We start from the raw sequence: 18,530 nt of genomic DNA on the forward strand, positions 1-18,530 counted from the left end.
TGACCAACAACTTGGCAAGTAATACGTTCTAAGGTTCAGCCTGAAAGAGAAGAACAGAGGCAGCAAGGTTTAGGGAATTGCAAGACTCCCTAAAGTCCATGGCAGGCGCCATGCAGGGGCGCCCTGTGACCAGGGCACAGCAGTGGAGTTGCTGCCTTACAGCGCCGCAGACCCATGTTTGATCCTGACTTCAGGTGCTCTTTGTACGGAGTTTGTACGTTCTTCCCGTTACCGCATGGGTTTTCATCAGGTGCTCTGGTTTCCTCCCACACTCCAAAGATGTGCAGGAGGTGTAAAGGAGTTAAGTTTATAGGTTAATTGGCTTCTGTGAATTATAAATCGTCCCAAGTGTGTAGGATAGTGCTAGTGTACGGGGTGATTGCTGGTGAGAATGGGCTCGGTGGGCCGAAGAGCCTGTTTCTGCACTGTATCTCTAAAGTCTAAAATAAGTGGTGGATTGATTAAACTCAGAATGATCAAGAGGCCAGAATTGACAGAAAACAGATATCGTGGAGGGGTGTATAGGACATTCAAGAAGAGAGAGCTGCTGGATCGTTTGGAAAATCAGAATGAGAATTTACAAATACTCTATTTACAGGTATAGAATGTATCATGACTAGTTGCATCATGGCCATTCCAATGGGCTGGAACACAAGAGACTGCAGAAAGTGGTGGACACAGTCTGACCCATCACAGGCACAGCTTTCCCCTCCATTGAAAGCATCCACATTAGGGGCTACCTCAAGAATGTGGCTTCTATTATCAAAGATCGCCACTCTCCGGGCTGTGCTCTCTTCTCACTGCTACCATCAGGCATGAGCTTTTACATGCCCTAGGTGAAAGAAGGGTTCAGCATAGTCCTCTGGACCTGCTAAACCTTCATCTCAAATCCTTTGGATTAAAATATATGTCGATGTCTCTCTCAAAATAGAATTCAGAACCATGACAGTCCACCCTCTGTTCTGCAGCTCCTTGTTGCTCAACTTTACTAACGATGAATTGACTTACATACTTGACATCATGTCCCTATGAATGGGGGGGGGGGGGGGAGGGTGGTCACTATGAAGCCCACCATGCAAGGCTGAAAGGTCTTCCCCACTCAATGGCATCAGTGAGCCAAATGGGTTTTTCAAAAACTCCAATAGTCTCACGGTCATTTTTAATGATACTGGAGCTTCATTATTTACAGATTTCTTTTTCTTTTCACTAAGTTTACATTTCCAAATTACTTGGATTCGGATTGGACTTGGGCAGATTAAATCATGGATTTTATATCAGTCACCTCTCACTGTGTCTGATGATTCAATCTGCTGTTCCCGCAAGGAATTCTTCCTTGTTTTTCTGCTTGTTTAGTTTAATTTATTGTTACGTGAACCGAGGTACAGTGAAAAGCATTTGTTGCTTGTGGCTTGCAGGAGTGATCGTGCAGAAGTCTGATAATAGAGGGGGAGAAGCTGTTTTTGAGTCACATGGTGCGTACTTTCAACATTCTGTACCTTCTGTCTGATGGGAGGGGGGAGAAGAAGGAATGGCTGAGTATAGAAAGACCTTTGATTATGTGTAGAAAGGAACTGCAGATGCTAGTATATACCAAAGATAGAACAAAGTGCTGGAGCGACTCAGTGGATCAGGCAGCATTGCTGGAGAAAAAGGATAGGTGACGTTTCAGGTCTGGACCCTTCTTCAGACTAAAAGTGGAGTTCTTTCAGTCTGAAGAAGGGTCCCGACCTGAAACTTCAACCATCCATTTTCTCCAAAGTCTTTGATTATGTTGGCTGCTTTCCAAAGCTGCATGAAGCATAGATGAAGTCGACTGTGGGGAGTGTGGTCTGTGGGGTGGACTGGGCTCTGTCCACAACCCTCTGCAATTACTTGTGGTTCCGTTTAGTTTAGAGATACAGCGCAGAAACAAGCTCTTCAGCCCACAGAGTGCGCGCTGACCAGCGATCCCCGTACATTAACACTATCCTACACGCTAGGGACAATTTACACATTTTACCAAAGCCAATTAACCACAAACCTATATGTCATTGGAGTATGGGAGGAAACCACTAACCACACAATCAGAGGGAGAATATTCAAACGTACAAACTCTGTACAGACAGCACCCGGAGTCAGACTCGAACCTGGCACTGTAAGGCAGCAACTCTACCGCCATGCCACTGTGCCGCTCTAGTTCCGAGGTGAGAAAAGTCTTTGATTATGTCAGCTGCTTTCCAAAGCCGTATGAAGTATAGATGGAGTTGACTGGGCTACATCCACAACTCTGCAATTTCTTGCAGTCTTGGGCACAGCTGTCCCCAAACCCAGCTGTGATGCAACACAACAGTACGCTTTCTATGGTGCATCCATAGCCGTTTGGAAGAGTCTTTGGAGATTTGCTGAACTGCCTCAGTCTATGTTTGGCCAATGTTACCAATGCAGTGCATTCTCTGCCTTTGGGGCTCAGCTTGACGACTGCACTGATTCTGTTTGCAGGTGGCGACCGCAGTAATGCAGGCAGCACAGGAAGCGTGGCCAGCGTTCGGAGTTCTGGGAGCGGCCAAAGTGCAGGCACCAGCACCACAGCCTCAGGATCTGACGGGAATAAGGTACCAACACTGTTGCCATGGCAGGCAAACCCTGGCGTGGCATGGAGGATCAGACTGTAAAGGGCAGTATTGCAATGGTCTTTCTCTCAGAATGTAATGCTTGGGTCAGATAGTTGGACTTCACACCAGGTCACCACTGAAGTCCTTGCAGTAGCTTTAAGAATACGAAAAGCCTTCAATGGTTCCTCATTGTTATGTATACATAGCACAGTGAAATTCTTTTATACAGCCCATAAATGCACAGTCACCATATTTTGGCGCTGTTTACAAAGGAAAAGTCCAAGGTCCAAGATTCGGTCCACGTGTTGGAAGTAGTGGAGCTCCACCATCTAGGTAAACCCAGGTAGGCCCCAGTCTGCTGCAGGCCCATAACCCAATGCCCCTCTCCTTGCCCGATCGCCTCTGTATTCCGGGGGGGGAGGGGGGTTGGGGTGCATCCTGCAGCCGACCCTGAAGGCGCTGGAGACAATACCCCCGTCCTTCTCCTACCGGCCCATTCTTTGCGTCCGTTGCCACCAGCAGCTCCCTCCTCGACTCTCCGGAGCTTCCCCCATCCAGGTAGTGGTGGCCAGGCCCTTCATTGCAGTGTCCTACCAGCCCTGCCATCACAAGTAGTCACTGGTGGCCCACTGGGTTTTCGTTCTCACCAGCCATCTCTGCACACGTCGGCCACCGGGTTCATCCTTGGGTGTGTGCAGGTTCCGACCCAAAACGTCACCCATCCTTTTTCTCCAGAGATTCTGTTTGTCCCGTCGAGTTACTCCAGCATTTTGTGTCTATCTTTAGCAACAAATAAAGTCTCAGTTTGTGTGCTGCAACTATGCACTCTCCCAAGCATGATCCGCCTGATGCTCTGGGTCACCTAACAGCAAGTAAATGACCTAAAATCAAGAAAGCTCAGCCTAATGCAGATGTGGGTAGACAGCAGAAACTGGGATTGCTCTCCTGAGATCGGAGCAGGCAGGATGGTAATTTGATAGATGTATTCAAAATCACCAAGCATGGAGAAGATGTGAATCTGTTTCCATGGAAGCAAAGTGGACCAGAGAACACAGATTTAAGGTTTTAGTTTTAGACGTACAGTGTGGAACCGGCCCTTTGGTCCACTGCGTTTGCGCTGACCAGCAATCGCCCGTACACTAGTTCCATCCTACACACTAGTGACAACTTACAATAGCCAGTTAACCTATGAGCCTGCACATCTTTGGAATGGGGGAGGAAACCTGAGCACCCAGTGAAAACCCACGGGGCCACAGGGAGAACGTGCAAACTCCGCACAGGCAGCACCCATAGGCAGGATTGAACCCGGGTCTCTGGCACTGTTAGGCAGCAACTCTACTGCTGAACTACTGTGCTGCCCTTACACAAGGTGAGTGACAAAAGACAAAATGGCAGAGAAATATTGAAGAAACATTTTTATGCAAGAAGCAGCCATAATGGTGGAATCAGTGAAAATCACTTCCATGGGAACTGGAGGGAATTGATAAAACTGCTTGTGTGTGAGTAGGGAGCAGGGTAAATAGCCTGACGGGATTACTCCTGTAGAGAGCCAACAAGGGCTGCAAAGGTGATCCAAATCAACTCCCTCTGTGCTCAAACAATGTTATGATTGTTGTCCCATGATTCTTTTGCCATTTATTTTACTTCCAAATCTTCTGGGCCTACCACAAATGGGAAATTTAGTTTAGAGACACAGGCCCTTTGGCCCATCGACTCCACGCCGACCATCGATCACCCGTTCACACCCTAGTTTCATGTTCTCTCACTTTCTCGCCCACTCCCTGCACACTAGGTGCGATGTGCCGATTATCCTAGGCCGATCATCCTACAAACCCGCACACCTTTGGTTGGAAGGTGGGAGGAATCTGGAGCATCCAGAGGAAACTCAGAGAGTACGTGCAAACTTCACAGGGACAGTACCCAAGGTCAGGATCGAACCGGGGTCTCTGACACTGTGAGGCAACAGCTCTCCAAGCTGCACTAATGTGGCCCCATTTGTTTCCATTTGATGACATTACCAATGATCTAGATTGACAAATGAATGAATCGAGAAATTCACTCTGCATGGGTAAAATGTCTTGAGACGGCACCATTGATAGAGGTGGCAAGACTTAATGTAAAAGGTGTTTGTCTATTCCAAATTACTCATGTTGTACATGGCCAGGCTGCTGCAGAAGACATGACTGCACCTGACCATAGACAGAGGGACAAGAATAAGATCTAGGTAATTCAACATGTAGGAAATACACAATCACCTGGAATAGGGGTGCAAATACAATGCAGCCAGCTGTTACAGAGGCCAACATGGGATCCTATTGCAGTAACCTGCAGCTCAAATTGAAAGGCAAGACGAATTATCGCATTAAATACCATTGCATGAAAGTTGCATGATGAAGGTATTTACTGTATGTATTTACTTGCTGCAAATGGGCAAAAAGAGAAACAGATTAATCAAGATTGAAAGACTCAGCTTTTGATCACTAACAAATACATCGAGATGAAGCTCAGCCCACTGCAGCTTGCTGCGTTGTCAGCCAGATTGCTTATTTACAGAATCTCAACAGTATATCTCAGGAAAAAGCATTATCCAACTGAAGACATGTTCTGCCAATATTAGGACAAATTGAATGCTTGGAGAGATATAACAACAAATGTGACAATGCCTATTGCAGGAAAGTGTTATTATCAACCAGCCTTGACATGGAAGGGTTCTCAATGGGAGCTTATGTTAAATTGGAGAAACCGGGCGGCACAGTGGCGCAGCGGTGGAGTTGCTGCTTTACAGCGCCAGAGACCCGGGTTCGATCCTGACTACCGGTGCTGTCTGTACGGAGTTTGTCGGAGTACGGAGAGGTCTCCCTGTGACTGCGTGGGCTTTCATTGGGTGCTCCGGTTTCCTCCCACACTCCAAAGATGTGCGGGTTTGTAGGTTAATTGGCCTCTGTAAATTGTCCTTAGTGTGCAGGATAGAACGAGTGTAATCGCTGATTGGCACAGATTCGAAGGGCCTGTTTCCACACTGTATCTCTAAACATAGCTTATTATCGCTGGCGTCCAATGTTGTGGCTAAACTATCCATCAAATAGTCTAATCCTCCAAAACATAATTTGGCAAATCCCAAGTTAAAGTATGAAACTATTAACATAACCCTACTGAATCCATGCCAGCAGTATTTGTCATGAAAGTACAACTATAAATTATTTTGAGCTATGAATGCACCAGGGATCTAACTGGCAGATGGGAACAGAAACAAAATGGTTAGAAATGCAATTTCTAGTCAACTTCCAAAGGGAGACCATTTTGGCCCAGTGATCATGTCTGAATTTTGAGTTCTCCTAATAAAAAGAATGGAGACAAATAGGAAATTTGAACTGTTTAGTTTAGTTTTTAGTATAGTTTAGAGATACAGCGCTGTAACATGCTGTTCGTCCTCGCTGACCAATGATCCCCGTGCATCCCCGTGCCCCTTGTTGTTTGTCATTCCTACAATAGCTCATTCAAGAGAACACTCGTAGTGTTGGAGTAGCTCAGCGGGTCAGGCAGCAACTCAGGAGAACATGGAGAGGCGACATTTTGGGTCAGGATCCTGAAGGTCGTTAATTCCTTTCCCGTTATTCCATTAACTACACCTACACTTCACGCAGCCTTGACAAGGTCACCAGCACAATCAAGGATCAGTCTCGCCCTGGTCGCTCCCCCTTCTCCCCTCTCCCATCAGGCAAGAGCTATAGAAATCGCATAACACCAGATTCAGGATCCAGCTATTATCAGGCAACCGAACGGTCCTCTCATCAGCTAGAGTCCGGTTGTGACCTCCCATCTACCTCATTGGAGATCTTTGAACTATCTTTAGTCGGACTTTATTGGACCAATGTTATATCTTGCACTAAATGTTTCACCCATTATCCTTTATCTGTGCACTGTGGATAGCTTGATTGTTTTCATGTACAGTCTTTTCTCTGACTGGATAGCAGACAACTGAAAACTTTTCACTGTACATGATAATAATAAACTAAACTAAACTAAACTAAACATGCTGCTCAAGCCACTGACTTCCTCCAACAGATTGTTTTTTGCTGTAACGTAATGCTTTTTGGGTTTATGCAAGTAAGAATGTCATTGTTCCGTTGTTGGTACACATGACAATTAAAGACTCTTGACTACGTAGAGGTTGTGAGAATTACTGGCACGCTCATCATTTACTGCATATTCATAAACGTCCTTGAAAAGTTGGCGCCTTCTCGAATTGCTGCCATAGCAACATGCTACAAATACCAAGCTTTGGAGGTTCACATTGAATTTGTTTAATATTTGCAATGCCCTGTCTGGGACATTTCACATTTTTTTTGCGCGAGCATTTATCTCACGAGTGCCCCATTTTCTCGCGCACGCCTTCAAAGGCCGATGACTAACCATGTCATCGTGTGAGAGAAAGTCGGCATCTGTGGCTTTAAGAGAAAGATTCCGAGGCTGATCTGCACACTCTGTGGTGAGGAGCCGTCTGTATCGAGTCTCCGAGTATGTGCGATGCTACCTGGAGCCGTCCCTTAAATAGTAACCAATCTACTGAAGGGAAGCTGTTGTCACACCAATTGTGACAGAACTAGATCACACACTGGTGCCCTGAGCTGTGTTAATCACAGCTGTGTCTCAAAAGGGAATTTGCTTTCCTGCCTCCACAATGCTTCTTTAACCTTAATGGTCTATCGTTACGATGTCAATTATTATTCTTGGTACAATCGGCGGCTCTCCTGAAAAGAACATCCGCCTGCCTCTAACCATTCTCTGTGCTTTTAATGCTGCAGCTACTGCAAGTCGTTCTCTCCCAGAAAGGATCTGCTTCGGAAACAGCAGGAGGTGACGGAGCTTCCAAATCCGAGCAAGCTGCAGGTAGGCCTCGAATGTCGAGACTTGGAACCCCTTCGCCCGAAGTGCAGGAGGAACAAGCCAACAGGGTCATTTAAAAGGGGGAAAGTAGCGAGAGGTGCCAGTTTTGTGCAGAGCCCTCCAGGTCCTCCGTAAGATGGTGTCCCTGCATGCTCACAGCATGGAGATAACAGGGTGGATACGGTGGCAAATCTACCTCCATCCAGTCTTGTGATTGCTGGGACTATATCATGAAACATTATTGAGTAATTGTTTGTAACTAACCACAAAATCTGGATCTCAAATAGTTATTTTAGTCATTTTTTAGAAAGTGATTGCTTTAATTTGTGCTGGTGTAAATTCCACCCAAGTCTATTGCTTTTCTAGTACCGAGGGTCCATATTTTCTGCCTGCAAGTTAACCATGTACTGTGACAATTGCACGTACCAGGGGATTGTATGCCCATGTACAACACTGCCTGTTTAGAAGATGCCTCTCGTTAAACCTCCTCTCTCCACCCCCCACACCACCCTTGTTCCTTTCCCAAATTCCTACAGAGGATTTATTTTTGTTTTTTGAAAATTGCTATATAATCCGCTCCCACAGCCCTAAGATGTGTATCCATGGTTTTAACAACATGCTGCCTAAAATTACTCTCTCTGTACAACCAGGGTAATTCTCTCAGCAGCTGCCCTATTTATTTGAAGTTACGGTGCAACATACATTTTAAAGTGAAAATAAAATCAAGGCAGTGTGAATCATAATTTTTTTATTCCTGTTCACCACTTTTAGACTTTAGAGATACAGCGCGGAAACAGGCACCTCAGCCCACTGAGTCCACGCCGACTGGCGGTCACCCCGTACACTATCACTATCTTTACACATTGAAACATAGAAATTAGGTGCTGGAGTAGGCCATTCGGCCCTTCGAGCCTGCACCGCCATTCAATATGATCATGGCTGATCACGGACAATTTAGCATTTTTACCTAAGCCAATTAACCTACTAACCTGTATGTCCTTGGAGCGTAGCAGGAAACCAGAGCACCCAGAGAAAACTCACGTGGTCACGTGAGAACGTACAAACACCGTACAGACAGCACCCGTAGTCAGGATCGAACGCGGGTCTCTGGCGCTGTAAGGCAGCAATTCTACCGCTGCGCCACCGTGCCGCTTCTATGGTCTTGAGGATGCTGATTTGTGCTGGATAGAGTTTCATGGGTAGAATGCATTACAAGCAACATTTGTCAAGTGTGATAAGAAGGAATTGCAGCTGCTGGTTTATACCAAAGATAGACTCAAAGTGCAGGAGTAATTCAACAGGTGAGGCAGCCTCTCTGAAGAAAAATGGATAGGTGATGTTTCGGGTTAGGACCCATCGTCAGACTGGAAAGGTCCTGACCTGAAACGTCACCTATCCATTTTCTCCAGAGATGCTGCCGAACTGCTGAGTTGCTCCAGCACTTTGTGTCTCTAATCAGGGACATTGAAGCCAGGGTGCAGGGTTAACCTCCAACTAGTGTGGGATACAACAGCTCCATGGTCTGAGGAGAGGAAGGGAAAATGGTAGCCAAAACGTTCACTCCCAATTTTAATCCAGCGTCATCTTTCACGGGGCACAAAGGTGTGAGGTTAGGACAGGAATGACCGCTCATATGGTCAAAAAATCTGCTAGCCCGTGAGGAGCAGAAATCACATTTCGGAGTTATTGGCCTGGAATTTCCCATATGTTGCCTGACCCGCTGAGGTACTCCAGTACTTTGTATCCTTTTGTGGGCAAATGGGACTAGGTTAGATGGGGGCATGGGTGAGCTGGGTCGAAGGGCCTGTTTCCATGCTGTATGACTGTGACTCATCCTGGATGAATCTGTCAAATGTGCAAGACAGAAGGGCTAATAATGTCCATTAAACGTTTTTTTGGGGCTCTGTTTTCTCGCAGGGGTTGTTCGGCCCCAGGGCGCGGCCAGTGGTCCTGTAACAGAGCAACCGTACGGCGAACCTCAACTGAAGAAGGCAGAGACACTATCAGAAGCAAAGGTAAGTGAGTTGGTAAACACCAGCACCCTGAGCAGAAACTGCTGCTGGGGATAGATGTACGCTTTCAAATCAGTCAGGTTTATCTTCTCTCTCTGTCTGTCTATCTGCACGGCCATTTCTCCAACTGAGATCAGAGCTGGAAGGCGGTGAGTAATCATTTATTCTTGTAAAAGATTTGTATCTGTTGAAATTCTCTTTGACAAACTGTCAGGCATGACCAATCCAATTTACATTGCATTTCACTCCATTGTGAGACTGATGAAAAGGTATTTATAACCAGTAACTGCCTACTTACATGACGTGTATCTAACTCTTCGTTGGTGAATTTGTATCTTGAGTGCACCGATCATTATTATCTCAATGGTTATAGAGCACATCGGCAGGTCGGTCGTGACTGTTTGAAAGATGCGTCCTATAATGTAAACAGAAAATAATCTGATCAAATTTAATCCTCAATTGTTTACATTGAACCTTTCTAGTTTGTGGCATTCCTTCAGTGACTCATGTACCTGATTGTGACTCAGAAAAGATGCTGCAGAGATGGATTGCTTCAGTAACAATGCTCAATGATATAGCTAAGAAGCCAAGTTAACAGACCAAGTTAACAAAGGTGATGTTATATGGACACTGGAGCATGATGGCAGCTGGTTGACTTGAAAGGCTTAAATGTCTCCTTATCTACGGAAACCCACGCGTATCTTCCTGGAATTGGAACAGACTTCCAGTCTCCTGACTGGGATTTCTTTTTTAGTAATTTCTTTTTTGGTTCCAGAAGCAGAATTAAAAATATCCGTTGACTTGCCCTCCACAGCCATCTGTGGCAATGAATTCCACAGATCCCTCTGACTAAAGAAATTCCTTCTCCTTTCTAAAGCTACATCCTTTTATTCCGAGGCTGTGGCCTCTGGTCCTAGACTCTCCCAAATGTGACTTTCTCACATGTTCCTATGACTATTCATTTTGAAGACTCGGTTACAGCCACTGCTGCTTTACTTTTTATATAGGTGCAATAGTCAAATTGATGTAGCACTAGCAGTCCAATGATATGTTCAAATCCAATTCACGCTAAATGTATGGAATTTTGTGTACACCAAGAGTGCAGGCATATGACCCTGAAGGAAGAGAATTTGTCCGTCCTTCCTGCTCTTGTCCCACCGTGACTCCAGTTCCAGTTAACAAAGGCATTTTGCGAGGGGTAGATTTATTTTGAATGATGTAGAACCAACAGCATTACAGTAAAAAAATTGATGTTTTGTGTTGAAACTCTTCATCTGGACTGAGCATTTCCCTCCACCAATGCTGCCTGACCCACCGACTTCCTCCACTAGATTGTTTTTTTTGTTCGAGAGTGCATCATCTGCAGTCTCTTGCATCTCCAGTGCTGGGTTAGATTTTGGAGACTCCTTTAAGAAAAAGTCCCAGTGTCTCTGTGGTCAAAATGGTACCAGGAAGGGGGGGGGGGAGTGGTGGGAACAAGGAACTGCAGATGCTGGTTTACCAAGGAAAGACACAAATTGCTGGAGTAACTCAGAAGAAGGGTCCTGACCCAAAACAACATTTATCCATGTTCTCCAGCACATGCTGCCTGACCCGCTGAGTTACTCCAGCACTTTGTGTATTTCAAGCTGAAGAGTGGTGGTAGTCCTCCCTGGGCTATTCTGAATCATTGAGGTTAAATGAGACCCTGCAACATACAGAGGCACCAGTAACCTGGATGAATAAAACAGAAATGGTTTGAAGCATTGTATGAGGCAGTCAGCAATTGTGTAGAGGAATAAGTTAACAGGCTGGGAGTGGGCTCTTCACCACATTGGAAAGGAAGTAGAAGTGAGCAGCAATCAATTGGAAATAGGCAGATGGGAATGGGTTAGAGAGTAAGACAGGCGCATGCCTGCACACACCCATGCACATACATGCATGCACACACTTAGAGGTACAGACATGAACTACTGCATAAATACCCAGACACACATTGGAAACATTGCTACATACATGTATACTAATGCTCACACTCAAACGCGCATATATATGCACGCGCACACATATCGGGGTACACATGTGCACACACACTTGCACAATCGTATGGCAGTTAAGTTATCAGACTTGACTGCCATACTGTGACTATTTATCTGGAAGTGTGAGTTTCAATTGCACCATGACAGATGTTGATTTTTTTGAGTTTCTAAATAAAAATAGCAAATTAAAAAGTACTATTGGTAAAACAAACGACTGTGTTAGCATATCAATACAGCCGGTTTTCAGGATCATGCTTCAAGGAAGGAAATCTACTCCCATTCAATAGTTAAATTATTCAATTATGTTTTTATTGTCACATGTGCAAAGTGCTAACACAGTGAAGTTATTTTTCTTACAAACAGTCCAGTGGACAATTGCCCTACCCCCAATCCCCGATTAGCAAGTGTACAGAAATAGTCTACTGAGCCGGCATGCAAGCGCCATGTTTTGCTGCTATTTTTAAAGTCCATGCTCCAGTTCTTATGAACGGTGCCTGTTCCAGGCAAGTCCCAGGCTGCTGTGGGCCTCAAACCATCTCCTTCCTTGTTCTTTATCCCGTCTGCAATATATGTAAATCCAGACTCACAGCTATGTGGACAACCTTATATGGTTAAATGTGTAGGAAGGAACTGCAGGTGCTGGTTTAAACCAAAGATAGACACAAAAAGCTGAAGGAACTCCACGGGACATGCAGCATCTCTGGAGAGAAGGAATGGGTGACGTTGGGGTCGAGATCCTTCTTCACACTGGTTTGGGATAAGGGAAACGAGAGATGGTGATGTGGAGAGATAAAGAACAATGAAAGAAAGATTAGCAAAAAAGTAACGCTGATAAAGGAAACAAAAGTCCAAAGTTCAAAGGTTATTTATTGGTCACATACACCTAGGTGTAGTGAAATGCTTCTTGCCAATGCAGCACATAAAGAAAGAATACAGACATAACATTAATAAGAGATTTAAACATAAAGAACATCCCCCCACAATGGCTCCCACCATGAGGGAAGGCACAAAGTCCAGTCCCCAACCCCAGTTCACCCATAGTCGAGCCAATTGAGGCCTCCACAGTTGCCTCTACGGAGGCCCGATGTTCCTGGCCGTTCTCGCCGGGTGATGGTGCTCCGGCGTCGGGAGAATCCTCACAGCGGCATGGGACACCTGGAACGGCCGATTCCGTACTGGAGGCCGCGGCTTCCAAAGCCGACAAGGCCGCGCCGGTTGGAGCTCCACAACTGGCGATCTCGTCGCGAGATCCCAGGCTCCCGGTGTACAGTTCGGCGCCGCCGCCCGCAGCTGGCCGCTCCTCAGACCCGCAGCTCCGCGATGTTGTTCCCGGCGGTCTTCAGCTCACCTGGAGCTCCAGCGCGGCGACCCAGGCAAGGCATCGCCCGCTCCACGATAGCGCTCCAGCGCTGTGCCGCTGCCGAAGCCGTGTTTCTGGGCAGTCCCCGTCAGGAAACACCGCTCCAGGCCCGCTGGTAGGCCGCGAGGACGGGTCGAAACTGCAGCCCAGAGAAAAGCTGCCTCTCCGACCAGGTAGGGACCCTGAAAGGTAGTTTCCCCCTTCGCCCCCCCCCCCCCCCACCCCCCACATAAAAAAAGTCTAGAACTCCAGAAACAAAAACACTTTAACTAACTAAAAAAAAAAAAAAAAGATGAAAAGACAGACAGCTGCTGGCTGAGCAGCCGCGCACAGGTCAGCGCCCCCTGTTGGTCATTGTAAGCTGTTTGTAGGGTGAAAATGAGAAGCTAGTGTGACTTGGGTGGAGGAGGGATAGAGAGAGAGGGAATGTCGGGGCTACCTGAATTGACAGAAATCAATATTCTTACCACTGGGCTGTAAGCTGCCCAAGCGAAATATGAGATGCTGTTCCTCCAATTTGTGTTTAGCCTCACTCTGACAATGGAGGAGACCTAGGACAGAAAGGTCTGTGTAGGAATGGGAAGGAGAATGAAACTTTTCCTTACTGACTCAGGGAAGGCCATTTCACGGAACCCTATATCAGTAAGGAAAAGGCAATAGAGGCTGGGCATGCCAAATATTATTTACACTCCATGAACAAATTAGGAAAAAAAACATGAGCGCACCTGGGTGCAAGCATTTACACTTGTACATGCGTGTAACTATTTTCTAGGCCCCCCTCGGTCATGACTGACCATGGGTGATGCATCCTAGCTGTTGGCCGCTTGCTCCAAACCTCAGCTAGAGCAGCGTCGCTTGTGGCTGAAGAGACCAATGTGGGAGTGACAGTCTCTGTGGCAAAGGTCACATTTGTGTGTGTGAGGTCTCTGGTTTGTTGAAGTTGCTGCGCTCTTTTCTGCGCTCCCGCTTGTCTGCCGCTGCGTTCAACAGTTTCTCTTCCCCCGTTTTGAGATATTGGTTCAGGGTACCTCTCCACCTCGTGCGGTCAGCTGCAACGCTCTCCCAGGACTCCATATCTATGTCTAGCGCCTTCATATCTCTCTTGCAGACATCCTTGTAATGTAGCTGGGGGCAGCCGATGGTTCTCCTCCCAGATGTCAGCTCTCCATAGAGGATGTCTTTTGGAATACGGCCATCCTCCATGCAGTGGACATGGCCCAGCCACAGCAGTCTGCGCTGCCTGAGTAGAGTGTACATACTGGGATGGCCAGCGCGAGACAGGATCTCGGCGTTGGACACTCTGTCTTGCCAGGTTATGCCCAGGATTTGGCGGATGCCTCTAAGATGGAACATGTTGAGTCTTCTCTCCTGTCTGGCATATGTAGTCCATGTATCACTGCCGTACAGCAGCGTGCTGTTGACACGGGCGTTGTAGACTGCTATCTTTGTCTTCACTGTCAGCTTTGGGTTGGTCCACACTCGACTTGTGAGGCGAGCGAGAGTTGTAGCTGCCTTCCCGATCCTCTTATCAATCTCTGTGTCCAAGGAGAGGTTGTCGGTGATTGTGGAGCCGAGGTACGGTGAACTGACTCCGACGATGCTGCAGTTGTGTCCCACACCCAGCAGGAACTACAGTCACCGATGGACCGCTTCTATTGGGCATGCAAGGGCTTCGGGCTGACCATCAGCCTGAAGAAAACGAATGTCTTGGGGCAGGATACAGAGGCACCGCCTGTCATCACCATCGATGACTACGAACTTGTAGCTGTCCATCAGTAACTATTGAAAACTAGCGATACTGTAGGGATCAAGTGTGAAGCCAAGCAGGGAGCTTCCAAAGCATATGTAACTCATCCAGTCATTCAACACCTCCTCACTCTCACTTGTACCTGCCATCACAGACAATCATTAAAACACGCACTGTTTTATCTTTGATGTAAACAGTGAGTCAGTTGTGTACGTCATTTGCAGATGTAAATTGTCTATAGGGCTAATTCATCTCTTTGATGTTCTGAAATAAACTTCTGATCCAGGATCCACAACTTGACCTGATAGTTTCATTTATTGGCTAATTCTGGAGTTGTTCCTTTCAGTCTCCTGTAGACTAACTTCTAGAATGCACTCATGGTCATTTTGTTACTCTCCCAGAGAATCACATGTGTATACACGATTCTAAGCCCTATTTTCACAAGATTAATATAAAAGTGAGAGACTGTCATTTATATTCATCTTTTACAAGATAAATATAAAAGCAAGAGAATCCATCCCTGCTTGACAAAGTGTGGCGCCAGCAATGGCTGCCTCGCTAACAGTCTGTCTATCTCTTCCTTCTTTGTGTTTTAATAGCATGTGTCAAATATATGTTTTTAGTGTTCTTTAGATGGTTTTATGTCGGCAGTATGGGGGGGGGGGGGGGGGGGGGGGGGAGTTAGTGGAAACTTTTTCTAATCTGTTACCTCGACGGAGATGGGATTTTTTTCCGTATCGTATCTCCGTCCACACTGCGGCCTAACATTGAGGAGTTGGCGGCCTTTGCTGGAGACTGCCTTTTGAGAGCTCCACCGCGGGGAGCCTATGGGACTTTAACATCGTGGAGCCCGCGGTCCCTTTGCCAGGGATCGACCTCGGAGCTCCAACCGTGGGTGCTGGCCGACAACATCACGGAGCTCACGGTCTCTGGTCAGAGACCGACTTCGGGAACTCCAAGCTGCAGGAGCATCGACCGCCCTGACACTGTACTTCAATCACCCCGACGCGGGGGCTTCAACCACCGGCTGCGGGAGCTTCGATCGCCTCGACTGCGGATGGTTCAACCGCCCCGACCGCGGGATAATAAAGAGGAATAAGAATTGACTTTTTTGCCTTCCATCACAGTGAGGAATGTGGGGAATCCACTGTGGTGGATGTTTATGTTAACTTTTATATAGTTGTGTGTCTTGTTCCTTGTTTTTCGCATAGCTGTATAATAATTTGCATACCGCTGTACCTTAATTGGTACATGTGACAATAAAAGACCTTTGAAACCTTTGAAACATCACCTATTCCCTCTCTGCCTGAACTTTCTTGAGCTGTGGAGTGACCACCTCTTTTTGCCGGGATGGAAATATCAAATACTGGGGGCCATAGCTTTAAGGCGACAGTGGAAAGTAAGGCGTTTGGTCTCGCCGATATACAGAAGAGACCAAGCGCAGGCTCGGCGATCGTTTCGCTGAACACCTCCGCAGGGTGCCTAAACCTACCTGATCTCCCGGTTGCTCAACACTTTAACTGTCCCTCACATTCCCACACTGACCTTTTTGTCCTGGGCCACCTCCATTGTCAGAGTGAGGCCCAGCGTAAATTTGAGGAACAGCACCTCATATTTCGCTTGGGTAGCTTGCACCCTAGCGGTATGAACATTGACTTCTCTAACTTCAAGTAGCCTTTGCTTTCCCTTTCTCTCCATCCCGTCCCCCTTCCCAGTTCTCCTACCAGTCTTACTGTCTCCGACTATATTTTATCACTGTACCGCCCACTCCCTTGACATCAGTCTGAAGAAGGGTCTCGACTCGAAACGTCACCCATTCCTTCTCTCGAGATGCTGCCTTGCATTTCTTTGAGGATTCTTTCCTCTGTCCATCTTCTAATCATTTTCCAGAGAAAGGTTGGAAACACAATCATATTATACAATTCCTCAATGCCATGTGTCTTTTGCTGGGGTGGGGGGGGGTGGTTTCACTCCAATTTCATTTCTCATCGTTTTGTTCAGTAACCGACTTAATGATGTCTAGACTGTTGCATGATCTGGCAACATCTAGCACGGTATTGTACCACTGTAGAATATAAATTCCACTTTCTTTTTCAGATTTCCTGAACTTTAGAATTGCTTTCACTTTTTCCTTGACCTTGCAGCTATTTTCAGTCCAATATAAATGAACAAATGAACATATTATTCTTTTGAGCTTTATATTGTGTTCACTTGCCAGTCAGAACACTTCCTTTAGTATTAAAATTCCTCTTCTTTAGTATTTTTGGCTACTGGTATTATCAACTTAATTTCATAGACAATTACCTATATTTTGGAACATTTTGTCCAATATAGGAGGGACATGGTGGCACAGCGGTAGAGTTGCTGCTTTACAGCACCAGAGAATTGGATTCGATCCTGACTATGGGTGCTGTCTTTATGGAATTTGATGTTCTCCCTGTGACCACGTTGGTTTTCTCCGGGTGCTCCGGTTTCCTCCCATAATCCAAAGACGTATAGGTTTGCAGGCTAATTGGCTTCTGTAAAATTATAGATTGTCCCTAGTGTGTAGGGTAATGCTAGTGTACGGGGTGATTGCTGGTTGGCAGGAATCGGTGGGCTGAAGGGCCTGTATCTGTGCTGTATCTCTAAAGTCTAAAGTCATAGCTTGAACAAATCTTCTAAGATGATTTCAAATCACATGGTGATTTTATGCAAAACAAAGACATAAATGATTGTTCGTTGATACTCCTTATTTACATTCATTTGGGCATGTATATGTGATAGATCTTGTTGCTGAAATGTAGCTCCTGTCAATTCTGCTTATAGATCATTTGCAGAGAGATTTGTTGTCAATTACCTTGTAATCACTACATAGCCAACCAACCTTGTTTGCTTTAAGTGTTGCCAGTCACCTGATAATGTTGTCACAAAAACTGAACGGTGCTTTTCAATGCTTCAATTATGCTTTTATTGTCACATGAGCGGTGCAAATTCTTTTCTTACAAACATTCCAGTGGACTATTGCTATACCTAAGCACATCCTTGATTAGCAAAATGTACAGAAATATTGGTGGTTGCTGTTTTAAGCCTGCATTCATTTAAAGATTGCCTAATGTGACTAACTACTGTGTGTGTTGTTTTAACATAATTTAGTGTGTCGGTAAAAAGAAGTACTGTTCAGACACTGTAAGCATTTCAATTACTTCATAAAATACTAGTTTGATATACCGATGATTCTGCACTCTTACAGAGAGATATTGAGATACTTTCATGCCAGAAATCTCTGGAATTGTAGATTTCACCACTACTCGTAACCTTATTTTTATGCGCATACCTTGCTTTATATAAAGTCTTCACTCTAACCAATGCCATCTTGATAGATACTGATTTTTTCATACAAACTGAATATGAGATGCTGAATTTGCTCATGTAACACAATTGTACCACAAATTAATTTGTCCACAAGGGGTAATCTCTTGAAATTGTGTTACTGAGATAAATCCTTCAAGTGGCACAGTGGTGCAGTGGTAGAGTTGCCGCCTTACAGCACCAGAGCCCTGGGTTCGGTCCTGACTACGGGTGCTGTCTGTACGGAGTTTGTACATTCTCCCTCTGACGGCATGGGTTTCCACTGGGTGGTCCGGTTTCCTCCCACATTCCAAATACATACAGGTTTGTAGGTTAATTAGCTTCTGTAAATTTTCCCTAGTGTGTAGGACTAGAACTAGTGTTCAGGTGATCGCTGGTCGGCACGGACTCAGTGGGCCTGTTTCCACTAAACTGTATTTCTAAACTAATAATAAAAATATAAATATAATAACAATAATAATAATAATAATAATAAAGTAAACTAATAATATTGGTCGCTAACGGTTTTGACTACTTCCTGATTTGTAGACCCAAACTTGTAACTAACTATAATTTGTGACACCT

At 45.7% G+C, this 18,530-nt stretch overlaps 1 protein-coding gene across 9 annotated transcripts in view; it reads left to right on the forward strand.

Annotated features, from left to right (window-relative positions):
* caskin1 (CASK interacting protein 1) overlaps nt 1-18,530 on the forward strand; it is a 398,894-nt gene that overhangs the window by 336,099 nt on the left and 44,265 nt on the right. For all 9 annotated transcript variants that reach the window (XM_033040506.1, XM_033040507.1, XM_033040509.1 and 6 more), the window contains 3 exons: nt 2,479-2,591; nt 7,397-7,481; nt 9,396-9,493. In XM_033040506.1, the coding sequence (XP_032896397.1) occupies nt 2,479-2,591; nt 7,397-7,481; nt 9,396-9,493 (296 nt within the window). The remainder of the gene's footprint in view (nt 1-2,478; nt 2,592-7,396; nt 7,482-9,395; nt 9,494-18,530) is intronic.

This window comes from Amblyraja radiata, chromosome 22 (genome assembly GCF_010909765.2).
Source record: "Amblyraja radiata isolate CabotCenter1 chromosome 22, sAmbRad1.1.pri, whole genome shotgun sequence".
In the NCBI taxonomy this organism is placed as follows: domain Eukaryota; kingdom Metazoa; phylum Chordata; class Chondrichthyes; order Rajiformes; family Rajidae; genus Amblyraja; species Amblyraja radiata.